The sequence below is a fragment of the Sceloporus occidentalis genome, unplaced genomic scaffold (genome assembly GCF_023333645.1).
Source record: "Sceloporus occidentalis isolate IW3139 unplaced genomic scaffold, rSceOcc1.0.p SCAF_6, whole genome shotgun sequence".
NCBI lineage: Eukaryota > Metazoa > Chordata > Lepidosauria > Squamata > Phrynosomatidae > Sceloporus > Sceloporus occidentalis.
The window spans coordinates 22,048,616-22,063,024 of record NW_028316986.1 but is presented as its reverse complement, the minus strand read 5'-3'; the positions used below and the strand labels follow the sequence as shown (position 1 = coordinate 22,063,024).

The 14,409-nt window shown below is 40.1% G+C and overlaps 1 protein-coding gene across 6 annotated transcripts in view; it reads left to right on the top strand.

Moving 5' to 3' along the window:
• Positions 1–11,724, top strand: part of LOC149310487 (nephrocystin-1-like) — a 49,258-nt gene extending 37,534 nt beyond the window's left edge. For 2 of the 6 annotated variants that reach the window (XM_089529050.1, XM_089529049.1), the window contains exons 18-20: positions 7,113–7,186; positions 8,239–8,283; positions 11,268–11,724. In XM_089529050.1, the coding sequence (XP_089385176.1) occupies positions 7,113–7,186; positions 8,239–8,283; positions 11,268–11,546 (398 nt within the window). In that variant the 3' untranslated portion in view covers positions 11,547–11,724. Of the gene's footprint in view, positions 1–7,112; positions 7,187–8,238; positions 8,284–9,198; positions 9,279–9,452; positions 9,620–11,267 lie in introns of those variants that run through there. The other 4 variants (XR_016281671.1, XM_089529051.1, XM_089529052.1 and 1 more) reach the window with 4 other exon arrangements.
• Positions 11,725–14,409: the final 2,685 nt, after the last annotated feature.

Here is a 14,409-nt window from a genome sequence, read left to right as displayed (position 1 = left end):
AGGCATTTGCATCTGAGGAAGAAGACTTACGTCTATGAAAGCTCATGCTGCCAGCTTCTTCCTTTCAGTTAGGCTCAAAGGTGCTACAAGATCTCTCTACATACTATGTCTGAACAATATAGTGATCATCTTTTTGTGGCAGAAGCTCATGAAAAGTAATGTGCTCAGTGTACAAAAGAAATGGAGGGGACAATTGTTGATGAGTTCAGATTAATCTTTAGATTAACAATTGTTATATGGATATAGAAGTGAAGCTGCCTCTCAAAATTCACTGGGCAATTTTCTATGTTTGTTACAAGTATCCTTCTAACATGGTAAAAAAGGAATCCAACTGTAGGAAGTCCCCCCTCGCTGCTGCCACCACCCAAGAAAATTAGCAGTGTTTTTTCCCCCATGGTTCAAAATCCATATTAGAGGAAGACGTTTGTTAAGGCAACTAAAAGGAGTACAAAAATATATGCAAATGGGGAAAGAAGACTTAAAAAATAGAAAAAGAAAAAGTCCTTATGCACTCATTATGTCAGTATTGCTGGTGAGGGAAGAATCAGCATATATTCAAGTCTGGTTTTATCAGGTGAAATGCTGATGTTAAATTGTTTTTTTAAAAACCATATTAGCATGTCTGATAATCATGGATTATTTTGGATTTCTGGCTATCCTCTGACCCTTCCCTGTACCAAATACATTATCTAAACTTTCTTCTTAATAGTTGGTAACAGAATGTCAACTTTAAAAATCCTGTGTTATGCTTTTTAAAAATCTGATCTACTAACAAAAATGTATAAGGGAAATATATGTAATTCCTCCAGTTAGCACTGTGTGTCCCTCACTGTGAACTATCACTTAAACATATTTATTAGAGTTATCATATTTCCAGCTCCCTCAGAATTCCTTTTGCATAGATTGAGTTCCTTTTTCTTGTCAGCCTGTGATCAGTCATTTTCTAACTCCTGTTGTAACATGTCTACGATGTACAGTAAACATCAGTAACACTGAAAGCTAAGAGTTGGGTTGAAAACATAATCTGGATGTCTGATGGAAGGATGCACTAGCTACTTTACTGCATAACTATCTGTAATGTACTTTGAACTTTTAATGCAACTAGGAACAAATTTTTGGTTGAGTGGCTGCTTTGCCTGAATGAAAGGATGTGATAGATTACTGTTGGGGGTGGAGGGTGGAAGGAAGGCAGGCTCTTACAAAATACACCTTTTTAAAAAGTGATTTTGGAGATTCCACTGAAGTAATGAATGGGGAGAGACTTACCGTAATTCTACTGACTGCATTTAACTGACTGTACTTGCTTTAGTTGAGGCCTTTGTGTACAAATCAAGGTGTTTAAAATGCTGTTGAATTTGGCAAGGAATCTCACATTATTTGCACTCTTGTTTTATAATCAATACTGTATTATATAGTTCATTGCACTTGGCCAACTGGATTATATAGTTCATTGCACTCTGAAACTTGAGTATCGGATTCTTGAAATACCTGTTGGTGCACCAATATAGTTCTGCACACATAGTCCAGTCCCTGGATAATCTATTATTTTATTAATCGTTAGCTAAAATACAGTGCACCCGCGTTATATGTGGGTGCGCTTTACGTGGTCTTGAGCATATATGCTCAATCCGCGGGGAGCGCGTGGGGCGCGCAGGGTGGCGCATCCCATTCAAATGAATGGGCGCACATGCCTGTGGCGTCCCATGCGTTGCTGCGCCGCCACACACGAGCCCCATTATTTCTAATGGGGCTTGAGCATAGGTGGAATTTGCCTTATGCAGGGGTGTCCGGAATGGATCCCCCACATAAGGTAAGGGCCTACTGTACCAGCTTTGCATTGGTTGGAGTAGCCCTTAGTTTGATACACTGAAGACTTCAAGTTGCACAGCTGTCAGACCTGAATGCCATCAGCCTACCTGTTAGAGTGAAGCTATAGCCAACAGTACTTCAAGCAGTGGTACACACTAACTACCATGGTGTATCTCTACAGCCATGAGGAGTCTGTCTGCTTGCTCTATTCCCAGAAAGGGAACTGCCCCATAGCCTTTTAACTGTCCATTAGGCCACTTCCCCAAGTTTTAAACTCAATTGAATATGTGTTGGTTCATGAAAATTGCACTGTAGGCTTTGAATGGTCTTGGTGATGGACTTGGTTTCTGAGAGAGACGAGTGTTTGAATCCGCACTCAGCCATGGCAACCCACTGGGTGATCTTGGACAAATCATATTCTCTCACCCCAAGAGGAAGCCAGTGGGAAACCTCCTCTGAATAAAAGTTGCGAAAAAAAACATTGGATACGGTTGCCCTTAAGTAAGGTTGAAGGCACATAACAACGACAAAGCATCAAACACACATCCACATTTAAATTCAATAAAATGAATTACAGTCCTCCCTCCGTTTTTGCGGTCTTCAGACTCGCGTCCCTTGCTTATGTGCGAGAGATGAACGGAGGGAAAATGAATGGGACACATGCCCCCTGCACACACATACCCCCACACACATGTGCCTATGTTCAAGCCAATATAGGCAAAACTCCGGAATAGATCCCCTGCCAAAAAGGAGGGGGGACTGTAATATGTTTTGACAATCAAAGAACTTAAGATTACTCCTTTATTAATTGATATAGCTATAACTATAGCAATAGCAATAACATGTACAGTGGGCCTTTGTTATCCGCAGGGGTTTGGTTCCAGGACCCTCCGTGAATAACACAATAATAATAATAATAATTTGTTTTATTTATATACCGCTATTCCAAAGATCATAGCGGTGAACAGCAAGTAAGCTAATTAGCAAGTAAGCTAATTTGCCCCCAACAGTCTGGGTACTCATTTTAGCGACCTCGGAAGGATGCAAGCCTGAGTCGAGCTTGGGCCCTTTTGCTGGTCTTGAACCCGCAACCTTGTGGTTTTGAGTGAATGGCTGCAGTACAGGCATTTAACCACTGCGCCACCAGGGCTCCAATCTGTGGATGCTCAAATCCCATTAAATACAATGGCATAGTAAAATGATGTCTTTATATAAAATGGAAAATCAAGGTTTGCTATTTGCAATTTATACTTTTTTTGGAATATTTTCAAGCTGTGGATGCTTGAATCCATGGATAAAAAATCTGTAGATAAGGAGGGCCAGCTGTACATTTCTATACTACTTATCAGTGAACTCAGCACTCTCTAAGCGGTTTACAATCTTTAAGTCAATTGCCCTCAACAAACTGGGTACTCATTTTACCAACCTAAGAAAGGATGGAAGACTGAGTCAACCTTGGGACCCCTGGGATTGAACTCACAACCTTGTGGCTACATTACCGGCATTTAACCACTGTGCCACCAGGCTTTGGCTTATGATGATTCTATAGACCTTCAAGTAACTCTGTCATCAGCAGCCTGGCTCAGGTCAGCCATGGCTTCCTTGATTCCATCTTTCCACATGTAACGCAGTTGTCTTCTTTTCCTACTACCTCCAACTTTACCAAACATTATAGTTTTTTTCTAATAAGTTATGTTATCTCATTATATGGCCAAAGTACAATAGTCTCAATTTGACCATTTTGGCTTCTAGGAGGAGTTCAGGCCTGATTTTCTCTAGGACGTGTTTTTTGTTATTTTGGCAGCCCATGATATCTTTAGAATTCTTCCACAGTTCAAATTAGTTGATTTTCTTGCTATTGGCTTTTGCCATTATCCTCCTAGGATGACGACACTGCTGCAAAAATTTCCTGCAGTGTTGTCATCCATATCCTCATTCTCCTCCTCCTCCAGCCCATAGCTGTCTTTCCCACCTTGGCCTTATCCGCAGGCTGCCTCCACTGTTTCCCCCCATCTGCCTTCCCCTCCCTCCCCAGTTTTCCACTGCTTCCAGTTCTCAGCCTCTTTCCTTCTCCTTCTTGTTCTCTACCTCCTTGATTTGGAGCTGGGTGAAGAGTACTTGTGGCATCACAGTTTTCCCGTGGCATCACTCACTGGCTGCCTGGTCAGACTGGAGATGCATGGATGGGAGTGCACACCCAAAGCAAATGCCCAAAGAGGAATCTCAGCAGCAGTGGTGGTGGTGATTCTTCAGGGTTGCAGCTGCCTCCTTGGATTTCTTTTGAAGATCCAAGACACCCCTACACCTCCTAAATCAGCTCTAAATCATGGATAATGATGATGATGAGGGCAGCTGAGAAATGAAAACAAAGGTTGGGGTGTAGGAGGTGAGGGTAGGGGGTGGGGTGGAGAAGCAGCCCATGAGCAAAGCAGAGGTGCTGTTGTGTCAGGGCAAGAAAGGCGGTATGGGCCAAGATAGTGAGGAGGAGGAGGAGGAGGAGGAGGAGGAGGAGGAAAATGACACTGCAGGAGATTTTTGCAGCGGTATTGTTGTCCTAGGAGGCAGAAAGTACAAACAGAGCAGAACAAAATACAGACGTGACAGAGGTGGCCTTGGAGCAAGATTGAGATTTTTGCAACAGCAGAGTCTGTAGCATGCATGTTTTGGGGGCTTAAAATATTTGTTATTTTCCCACTTTTGTTGGGAGGGGAGCTGTATCCCTAATCCCCACAAAAATTGAGGGCCAACAATGGTTTTCTTTATCTCTGAACAGCAGTGTTCATGATTCTGATCCTTTTTCTGTCATCCTTTACTTTTGTTTCTTGCTTCTCCTTAACTGTATGAAGTTTCAGGTGTCATCAATGAGGTTTGCTTTCTTTTTTACTGCAGATAGTGTTTTTTTGCAATCTTCCTTGACAATGTCACTGACTTCAGTCCAGAGTTGTTCTGGTTCTTGGTCTGTTATGTTTAATTGTGCAAATCTATTCTTTGCATGGTCTTTAAATTCTACACAGATCTTCTTCAGGTTTTTCATGATGATCAATTTAGCGTGCCTTCTAGCTTTACTCTAATTTTCGATATCAGTAGTTCACAGACTGTCACAGTCTGCTCCTGGTCTTGTTTTTGCAGAAAGAGTGCAGCTTTTCCATCTTCTGCTTCCAGTTATGTAGTCTATTTGATTTTTGTATTGGCCATCAGATGCTATACACATATACAATCATCTCTTTGCTTGTCTGAAGAATATATTTTCAGTGAACAAACTGTTGGCCTCACAAAGTTCAATAAGTCACTTTCCTGATTTGTTTCTTGATCCTAAGACAATTTTTCCAACAGTATTTTATTCTGCTCTGTTTGTACTTTTGCATTCCCGTTTCCTATGATTATCAGCATATCTTGCTTTGGTATGTGTTCAGTTTCTTGCTGGACTCCGGCATAAAAACTTTCAGTTTCTTCCTCTTCTGCCTACTAGCTCTGTAGTTGGAATTTAAACTTGGGTTATGGTTATATTGATAGGTTTTCCATGAAGGTTTATTATTATTTGATCAGATTTTGGATTATATCCCCTGACTCCTTTTGCTATGTCTCTCCTCACAATTAACAACATCCTAGTTCTTTTTAGATTTTCATTTCCTGGTTAAAACACCTCTAAGATACCTTTATGCATGCCAAGTTCTAAGTGTCTAGGTTTTATTGTTTTGGAACTGTGGCTCTGGCAGGAAGACAAGATATAACATAAACACGAGTGCTCATGAACATACATTCCAAACAATGGAAATAAATACTTTGAAATTTGGTGAATCATTTACAAGACAATCTATAAATATGCAGTGACTCCTGCCAAAGTCATTGCTAGCATTTTAGAGTCATTCCCTCCTCAGTAATTGGCTTTGGACTGTTCGGAGTTATTAAAAGATGAGGGAAAATTCATACTTTAGATTTTGTACTAGGATATAAATACTTCAGTTCTTGAGTACACAGTTCATTTGCACTCATGTAGATATATAATTAGGACATCTCTCTCTTTAAAACAACACACAATCCTCACAGAAGCAATTTGTTGTTATTGTCATATTCTATCAAGTTGGTTCTGACTTATAGCAACTCTAAGGCAACCATAGTGTGAGTTTTTCTTGGAAGGATTTGTTTGAAAGGAGAGATTTTTCCATTGCCTTCCTCAGAGGCTGAGAGAGTGTGACTTGTCCAAGGCCACACAGAAGGTTTCTGTGGATGTGTGTATTTGAAGCCTGATCTCCTACTCCGACACTCAGATCCCTACACTTTGCTAGCTCTCCACAGAAACAATAGCTCACTCAAGTCTCTTTAAAAGAGATTTAGGGGCACTTGAGATCATATGTTCTCCTTTTGGGCCTCCAGAGCCAAACAAAAAACAAAACAAAACCCCAAAACCTATATAAGTAGAATTTTTTTGTATGTGTCATTGTTATTTCTCCATATATACAATGCAGTATTGTTGTATGTATGCCACAACTGGTGATTATGGCATTTTGTAAAGTATCAAAAACATAAGAAATTTATTTTAAAGTATTTCTGTATTGTTTGTCAGTTCACCACCACCCCTGAGGTGATGAACAAATAAAAGCCAATTAAAACAATACAAAGATTAAAAGATTTTAAAAAAGCATTTTAGAAACATATTAAGAAGTATTTTTAAAAAACTCCTAAATGCAGTCTGAAAACAATCCTACAGTCCAGTTTTAAAACCATTAAAACAGAAATTTCAAGTACTGAATGTCAAGCAGAACAACACTATTTGTGCTGCTGTCCTGAAGTCTAAAAGGGATGGGGCCATCCTAATGTCCTTAGGTATGGAGTTCCACAGTTGAAGCGCTGCTACAGTTAGAGCCTTGTTACGTGTATCCACCAGCCTAACTTCACAAGGTGTTAGTACATGCAACAGAGCCTCCTCTGAAGATCTCAAATTTTTGGTCAGCTCATATTATCTACTCCAAGAAGCATTCGAGAAATTAAGTATTCTAAATATGGTGGAACCTTGTTCTGCTGCTTCTATTGGTAACTGGATCTTGTTGACTTGAAATATTCAGTACTGGATATTTCTTTGCGTGAGGATATTATTTTTGCAGCCAGTTCTGCCACAGAGACAACAGTGTCCTTATTTCTCCATCAACGTTCTTTGTGCTTTTTAAAGTGTGCTCACAGTGAATGTTCAGAATCTTAGAAGGGTGAGGCTGTCATGTAAATTCTTCTGCAAATTGTTTCTGTCTTACATAAAATATCACTAACACATTGATCAATAACAAATACATTTTTGGTCTTCCTTGCAGATTTGATTGGCAATCCAATTTTGGCAACATTTCCCAAACTTATGGAGCAGCCTGATCTTATGGATGCACTTAGGGTGGGTGAAAGGCATTGCACCACTAATATGAAAGGACAGCTCAAATGAAACCCTATTTCAGTCTAGCACAAGAAAACTGAATGGCCCTGCCCCCATAGCTGTTTTACGCACCTCCTCTGATGTTTTTAAGCTGGGGTAAATTTCTGGAGGCAAATTAAACAGAAATAGAAGCAGAATGCCCAAAGTCCTTTGGAAAGAGGTGACTTAGGAGGGGCTGGAATGCAATGACAGGGTGTGGTATGTTGAAAGAAACGCTTCACAAAGTTTGACATTCCAGTGGTCATTACTGAAAGAATGATTTGTGTTCACATCTCCAGGTATCTAAATGAATATAAGCCCTCTGAGAAAAAGCAGAAGAACCAGAGTTTGTTTAGCTTTGGGTGTGAGTTTGTGTGTGGGGTGGGGGTGGGGGGGTGGGGGTGGTGTTATTTGATAGCATTCAAATATTTTACAGCTTGGGTTAGAAACAGAAGAGAGAATAACTCATTTCACTGAGTTGGGTCCAGAGTGCCCCTTTCATTTATAAAAGGCTTTTCAGTTAAGTGGAGGCTCCTGCTGAAGTGCTATGTTATTTCAACTGTAGCTCCCTATGCTATTCCTATATTGTTCTAGAGAGTTCTCCACTCCTCTGAGCAACTTTTCAGGGAGCTGCAGGAGTGAAGAGAAATATGCGCCTTCTCTACCTCCAGACCATCTAGAGATCAGCTCCAGCGGGTGCGGGGATCTCATCTATTACCTTTTTCTGCTAAGAAAGAGATCAGTGGGTTTAACCAACCAAAAATGTAGATTTGGGTTATATCCACTGTGGAACCATCCTAAGCACATACACTTGAAGGAAATTTCAGTAGGTAGGGTCTGGGTTAAGCATTCTCCTTACAATCATATTTCTCAAGACATTCCATTTGTCTTTTCTGGGGCCTAGATTTTAAAACCTCTACAATTGCCTGCAACTCTGTGTGCGACATCTTCACAGTTGTACTTCTTTACAAACTGTTTGACAACTTAACCTGATACATGGCTTTGGCCTTTGATCTTTATTATTATTCTTTTAGAGTGCCTGGGCTGAGAAAGAGAGCACACTAAAGAGATCGGAAAAGGTAAGAAAATGAGAGAGTATTATTTCTGAGCCAATAGTTTATACATTACACATAAAACCCCAATCTTGGAAAGATCCCAGTGCTATCATAAAAGAGACTAGAATCCTACTACTACCCTGTGCTGCTCTTGAAACCAGGGTCCCTTGTTCCAGAACTGCTGGCTCCACTGTGTGTGATGAGGGAGGATGTAAGCATTACTTGAAGTGCTGCACTGATATTTTAGGAACTTAGGGGTGGAGGGCTGCCATAATCCCACTTTTGCTACAGACACAGAAGGTTTTGCTGCCATATCCTTGTGCTGATTAACAGCTGTAGTCAGAAGATTTTGCCTTGATTTAAAGGTATATATAGAGGTGTTGCTGTGCAGCTGTGTTGTAGCAATTAAGATATTAGAGAAAGGGGTCATTCAGACATCTTTTTTTTTTTGCGAATGTTGCGAATAAGCCAACACATGCACACCATTTTTTCATCGTAACCTCATCTCTTTGTATCTCTCTATGTTGTGTTGTTCAGACATGCTCACTAGCCGTGCACCTTCCCCCCAAGGTTGTGGCGATCCCTGGGAGAAACTGTCCCCAGCTGGGTCTCTCACTGCTCCTTGGAGCTGCTGGCTGCCAAGAGATGTCGGGGGCAGGGGCGAAATGAGAGAAGGAGAGTCCGCTGCTCCAATCATTGGAGGGGAAAGATGTAGCTGAGCAAGCAGGGTTAAATCCCGAGTCTATTCATATTGTTATTCACACTGCTGATGATGGAAATCTTTTTAAAAACTCAGAAAACACCCCGGAACTGATTATACTGGGTTAAGTGGGTTTTTCATCAGCAACCCTACAAACTGAATCAAGTGCATTTGGGATGCATACGAACAATGAAAATGCAACTCGGATTCATTCCAAATTATTTTCACTGTTTGAATAGCCCCTCACTTTGGCACAAGCTTGAGTCTGATTCCCCCTGAATTCAACACAGAGTAGCATTGGTGTGATCATCTCAGCCCAGTGAGTTTATCAGCATTACAGTTTGAATGTAAAACATTTCTGATTGTAGTCTTTAGCCATTTTAGACATGGAATTCACCTTTAACACCAATCTGTAACACTAGAATGACTCTTGAGTTTTGTATTATGTATTTTATCTCGTTCCCTCTCTTTGTCTTTCACTCTTGTCTTTCAGCTTATCTTTTCTTTAAAAAATAAGACAAAGTTAGAAAAGAGAGAACATAGTACTGGTGATGTAAGTTGCACAATGTAGAAATGGAGTCCATTTGTGAGACCCGACCCAGCAGCTGAAGACCACATTTCTCTAGAATAGTAGTTCACAACCTTGGGGCTCTAGATGTTGTTGGACTACAACTCCCAGAATCTCTGTTAATTGACCATAATTGGCCATGATGGCTGGGGTTCTGGGAGTTTAGGTCCAACAGCATTTGGGGACCCAACTTAGCAAACTACTGTCCTGTACAAGCATTCCACAATCAGACGTCCCCAGATTTGTTGGAGTACAGTTCCTGTAATTCCTGTCATCCAGTGCATCTGGAAAACACCAAGTTGGGGAAGGCTGCCTTAGAAAATGCCTCGGAAAAGCTGCTTTTCTTGCCTTTCTCTTTTTCACCTGCATTTGTCATACTGAATCAAGGCAGGGCAATGCGAGGTGGATGTCATGCTTATGTTCAAAAGATGATCCCTACAATTATATATATGAATAACAACAACCCTGGCCAGTTTTTAGGTGTAATTGCTGCCCAAAATGTTATTTTATATAAATGCAGTGTAGCTAATTAGTCTGTGGTACTAAAATGTGTTCTAATGGCCATAGCCTCCCACCTTCTCTGTATTGACTACTAAGAACTGTAGTTCTTTGATGCTTCTTGATGGTATTTTTTGAATTTTCACTGGCTTCTTCATCAGGCAAAGTGCTACAAACCAAACAGGAGGAAAAAAAATTGAGGATGTTAGTCATAGACCTGCATTTTGCTGTTTTTCTTCTTAGTTAAGATGGTATGGAGGGGCATATCTTGCAGGCTGGCACCTTCTCCTTCTGACCATATGGCAATTGGGAGATTTTCAAAGTCCAGGAAATTTAACATCAGTTTGCATTACAACAAAGACACTTTCTTACCCCTCCATACCCCCCATACCATCTTAAGAAGAGAAACAGCAAAATGCAGACCTGTGACTAACACCTGCAGTTTTTCCCTCTTGTTTGGTTTGTAACACCTTGCCTGATGAAAAAGCCAGTGAAGCTTCAAAAGCTTGTAACATGTATATTGTGCATTTGGTTGGCCAATAAAGTTATCACTGTTGGGTGGTTTTTTAATTGGATTTGCTAAACGTCCAACATAGCTAGTCTAGATACTTTAGACTGTAGGCAGAGAGCAATATATTTTGCATCTCCCCCCCCCCAAAAAAAAAAAAAAATACCACAAAAGGGGGGGGGGGAACCTTCTTGCACATACAGTGGACCCTTGTTATATGCTGGGGTTTGGTTCCAGGATCCCCCATGGGTAACAAAATCCATGGATGCTCAAGTCCCATTAAATATAATGACATAGCACAATGGTGTCCCTTATAAAAAAAATGTAAAATCAAGGTTTGATATTTAAAATTTATAATTTTTTTTAACATTTTCAAACCATGGATGCTTGAATCCGTGTATAAAAAATCTGTGTATAAGAAAGGCCGACTGTAGTATGCTAGGACATAGGAGAGAAAGATTTAGAGCCATCTTCTCCCTGGTGTGCTATATGCTATGAGCTTGTTAGATAGTGAAGCAGTGAAAAATTAATTATCATGTAGCAAAAAAAGAAAAAAGAATAAAGGACAAGAGAGAGAGAGAGAGAGAGATCAGTGGATATTTTCCAGGGTAAATCATTGTGAGGTAACTACTTGTGATTCCAGTGTAAGAAAATACACAACTTTAGGATGTTGTACTTATTTCATTATACAGTAGAGACTAATGAATATTTTACTTTCTCCTCTTCCTTTTTAGAGAGACCGGGAATTTCTGAAGTCTATGTTCATCTTGGTGTACCATGATTCTGTCTTCCCTCTTTTCCAGTCTGTGTTCCTTCCAGAATATAAATGGGCAGAAGAAGAGTCAGAAGGCACACGCTGGCGAATGATTGCTGACTTCTTGAAGAAAACCCGAGAAAGAGATGGTGCTCTCTCCTCTCTGCTATCATCAGAAAGTCTCCACAAAGCTTTTGATATCACAGAAATAACATATGATTTTGTAGGAGTGGCAAGGAAGAGTAATCCTTTGGTGTAAATGTATTTTAAGGTCAAGGATCTCTGCCAATTGCTGTGTCAAAATGAATCCATAGATATAATTGATAATGTGGCCAAAAAAATAATATTTATAGTTTAACTTTACTATTTGTATAGCCATTTTATAAATAGATATTGCAATAATAAAATTAAGATATCATGTTGGATATGCTATTTATTGTTGGTTTTTTTTTAAACAAAATATATAAAGTTGTGTTAACTTTCATAAATCATTTCTGCTGGGTTTTTATTGAGTTGTTTCATAGAAGGAGTTTTGTATTCTGTTATGGAGTTTGCATTACAGCAGATACCACTCAGTTGCTGAGATCCTACATGAAGCAGATGAAGAGTAATGATTCCAGGACACAGTGCTGTGCCTCCCTTTTGGACTTGGCTGCTGTCAGATGCTGGGAGAGGTCTGTGCTGCTTATTGGTGGTGGGGCAGGGAGGACAGTTCAGCTGATAAAGCAGCAGCTGATTTCAGCTTGGAGGGCAGAAGAAACAAAAGTGCACTCAGATTTCACCTTCCTTTTCCTTCCCCTTGAAATCTAGAGTAGTTGCATCTTCATTGTCTCCACATTGGCAAGCAGGTAACTTGACAGCTACTCAGGGGGCCAGCTTTTAGACAGAATGCAAATGGCTAGCAAACAGCTTTGCACCCTATCCAAAAAGAGAGAGAGAAAGCATGTGTGTAAGTCATACATAGAGCACACATATCTCACAGGATTCTGCCCAGTGAATGCTTTAATTTACTCCTCCTTAATATTTTATAAGATGAGTAGAAAATGTCAGACACTCTGACTTTGACTGGTGAATTTCAAGAATCACTTGTTTATGTGAATGTCACAATTGATTCTGCTGTGAAATTTGTTCCAAATGTTTATGAATGTCTTCGTAAATGCCAGCATTTATTAATAATTCATGGAAATTAATATTTATTTACTAGATGCATTTGAGCTGTGATGGTATTTGTGGGAATGTGTGGGAACGTATACATATCCTGAGCCAGCATGGTGTAGTGGTTTGGACTATGACCTTTGAGACTAGGGTTTGAATCCCCACTCAGCCAGGGAAACCAACTGGGTGACCTCTGACTACAAATTGCCAAGAAAACCCTGTGATAGGTTCACCTTAGGGTCACCATAAATCAGAAATAACAATCCACATAGCAGCAGCAACAACAATGCATTTTTCCTGCTGCTCTTCTAAGATACTAAGAATTATAGGCAAATGCTAACATTTATTATAACTTCTGTAAGCGAAGTATCAAATTGGACCAAAGTAATATTGAATATTCAACCTGATTTCCGTAATGATTTCAGGGAGTGTATGTGATCAAAACCTCTCCCAGGAATCCTTGCTTTACACTACAAACAATAGTTTGAGTGCTGAATGTTTGACATGGTAGGAATAGACTAGAAATATAAAGCATACCAGCATATTTTCTTTTTTTCCTTTTGCCACTCCCATATTGTAAGCATAATGGTGCAGCATTTTAAGATCGGAGTGTTAGGTTGTTATTTTGCAACACATGGTGCCTCAGAATGCTTCCCCCTTCTCATGGTTTTCCTAGCATAATAAATCTAATTGAAGTGAATTTGGCTTAAGCATCCCAAGTGGTTCTGGAGATAGGAGTGGTAATTCATAATGCAATTATTTTAAGATGTTTGCTTAGTGGGCTCAAAGCAGAAATCTAGCCTTGGCACCTGACTGGAGATGAAACTAGTTCAGCAAGGCTAACCAGAAATAGTTCTTTGTTGGATGTATTCCCAGTCATTTAACAACAAAACAATGGAGGCCTTCAGAAAAGCACGTCAGTGTTGCCCTTAGAGCATTTAGAAAATGTGCTGCTATGTTAATATAAGGGTTGCTTCAATCCCATCAGTTAAATATATATATATATATATATATATATATGCATGTATGTATAAAAAAATTAAACTCCCACAGGGTTAAGCAGTTAATCCTGCATACATTTTCCTTTCCCTGCAGCAGAGTGTACAGATTGAGCAGACAGGATTACTATCCTTAAGGCTATAGGTTTACTTTTCATTTCCTAACTAATTCAAGATGTAGTGATGGAGAAGAGTGCTGAGGATACTGTGAACAGCCTAAAAGTCAAACAAATGGGTTCTTCAGCATATCAAGCCTGAAATCTCACTGGAAGCCAAGATGACTAAACTGAGACTGTCATACTTTGGCCACATCAAGAGAAAGCATGACTCACTAGAAAAGACAATGCTGGGAAAAGTAGAGGGCAGCAGAAAGAGAAGACCACACGGCAGATGGATAGGCTCAATTAGGGAGGCCACAGGCCTAAATCTACTAGACTTAAGCAGAGCAGTAGAGGACAGGGAGTCTTGGAGATCTCTGATCCACAGGGTCGCCATGAGTTGAGGTTGACTCAAGGGAAGTTAACAACAACAAAAGCCTCTGCTTTGGCCCTCCAGAGGTTTGGGACTTTAGCATCCAATACCACCTTATCATCGATCACGGTAGATAAGGCTGATCAACTTTCCATCAGCTCCATCCAGCATGGACAGTGGTAAAAGACTATGGAAGTTTGTCTAAAACATCTGGAAGGCCAACGTTTCTTTATTCTAAAACTATTCTAATACCTTTAGGAGCAGAGAAAGCTGACACGCTTGGCTGACTTTTACCGCACCAGCTGAGAAGAATGTACGCAGTAAATTTGCATGCACTGAGTTTATTAAGACATCATTTCTCTGATTACACCTTCTTCCTGGCACCCAATTCTTTTTGGAAGTAAGTCTTGCACTCAAAACCAATAAATACCAGTTCACATGTTAACTTTTGCTCTCTTGCACAGAGCGTGCTAACCCAAAAGCAAAAGACATTTTTTT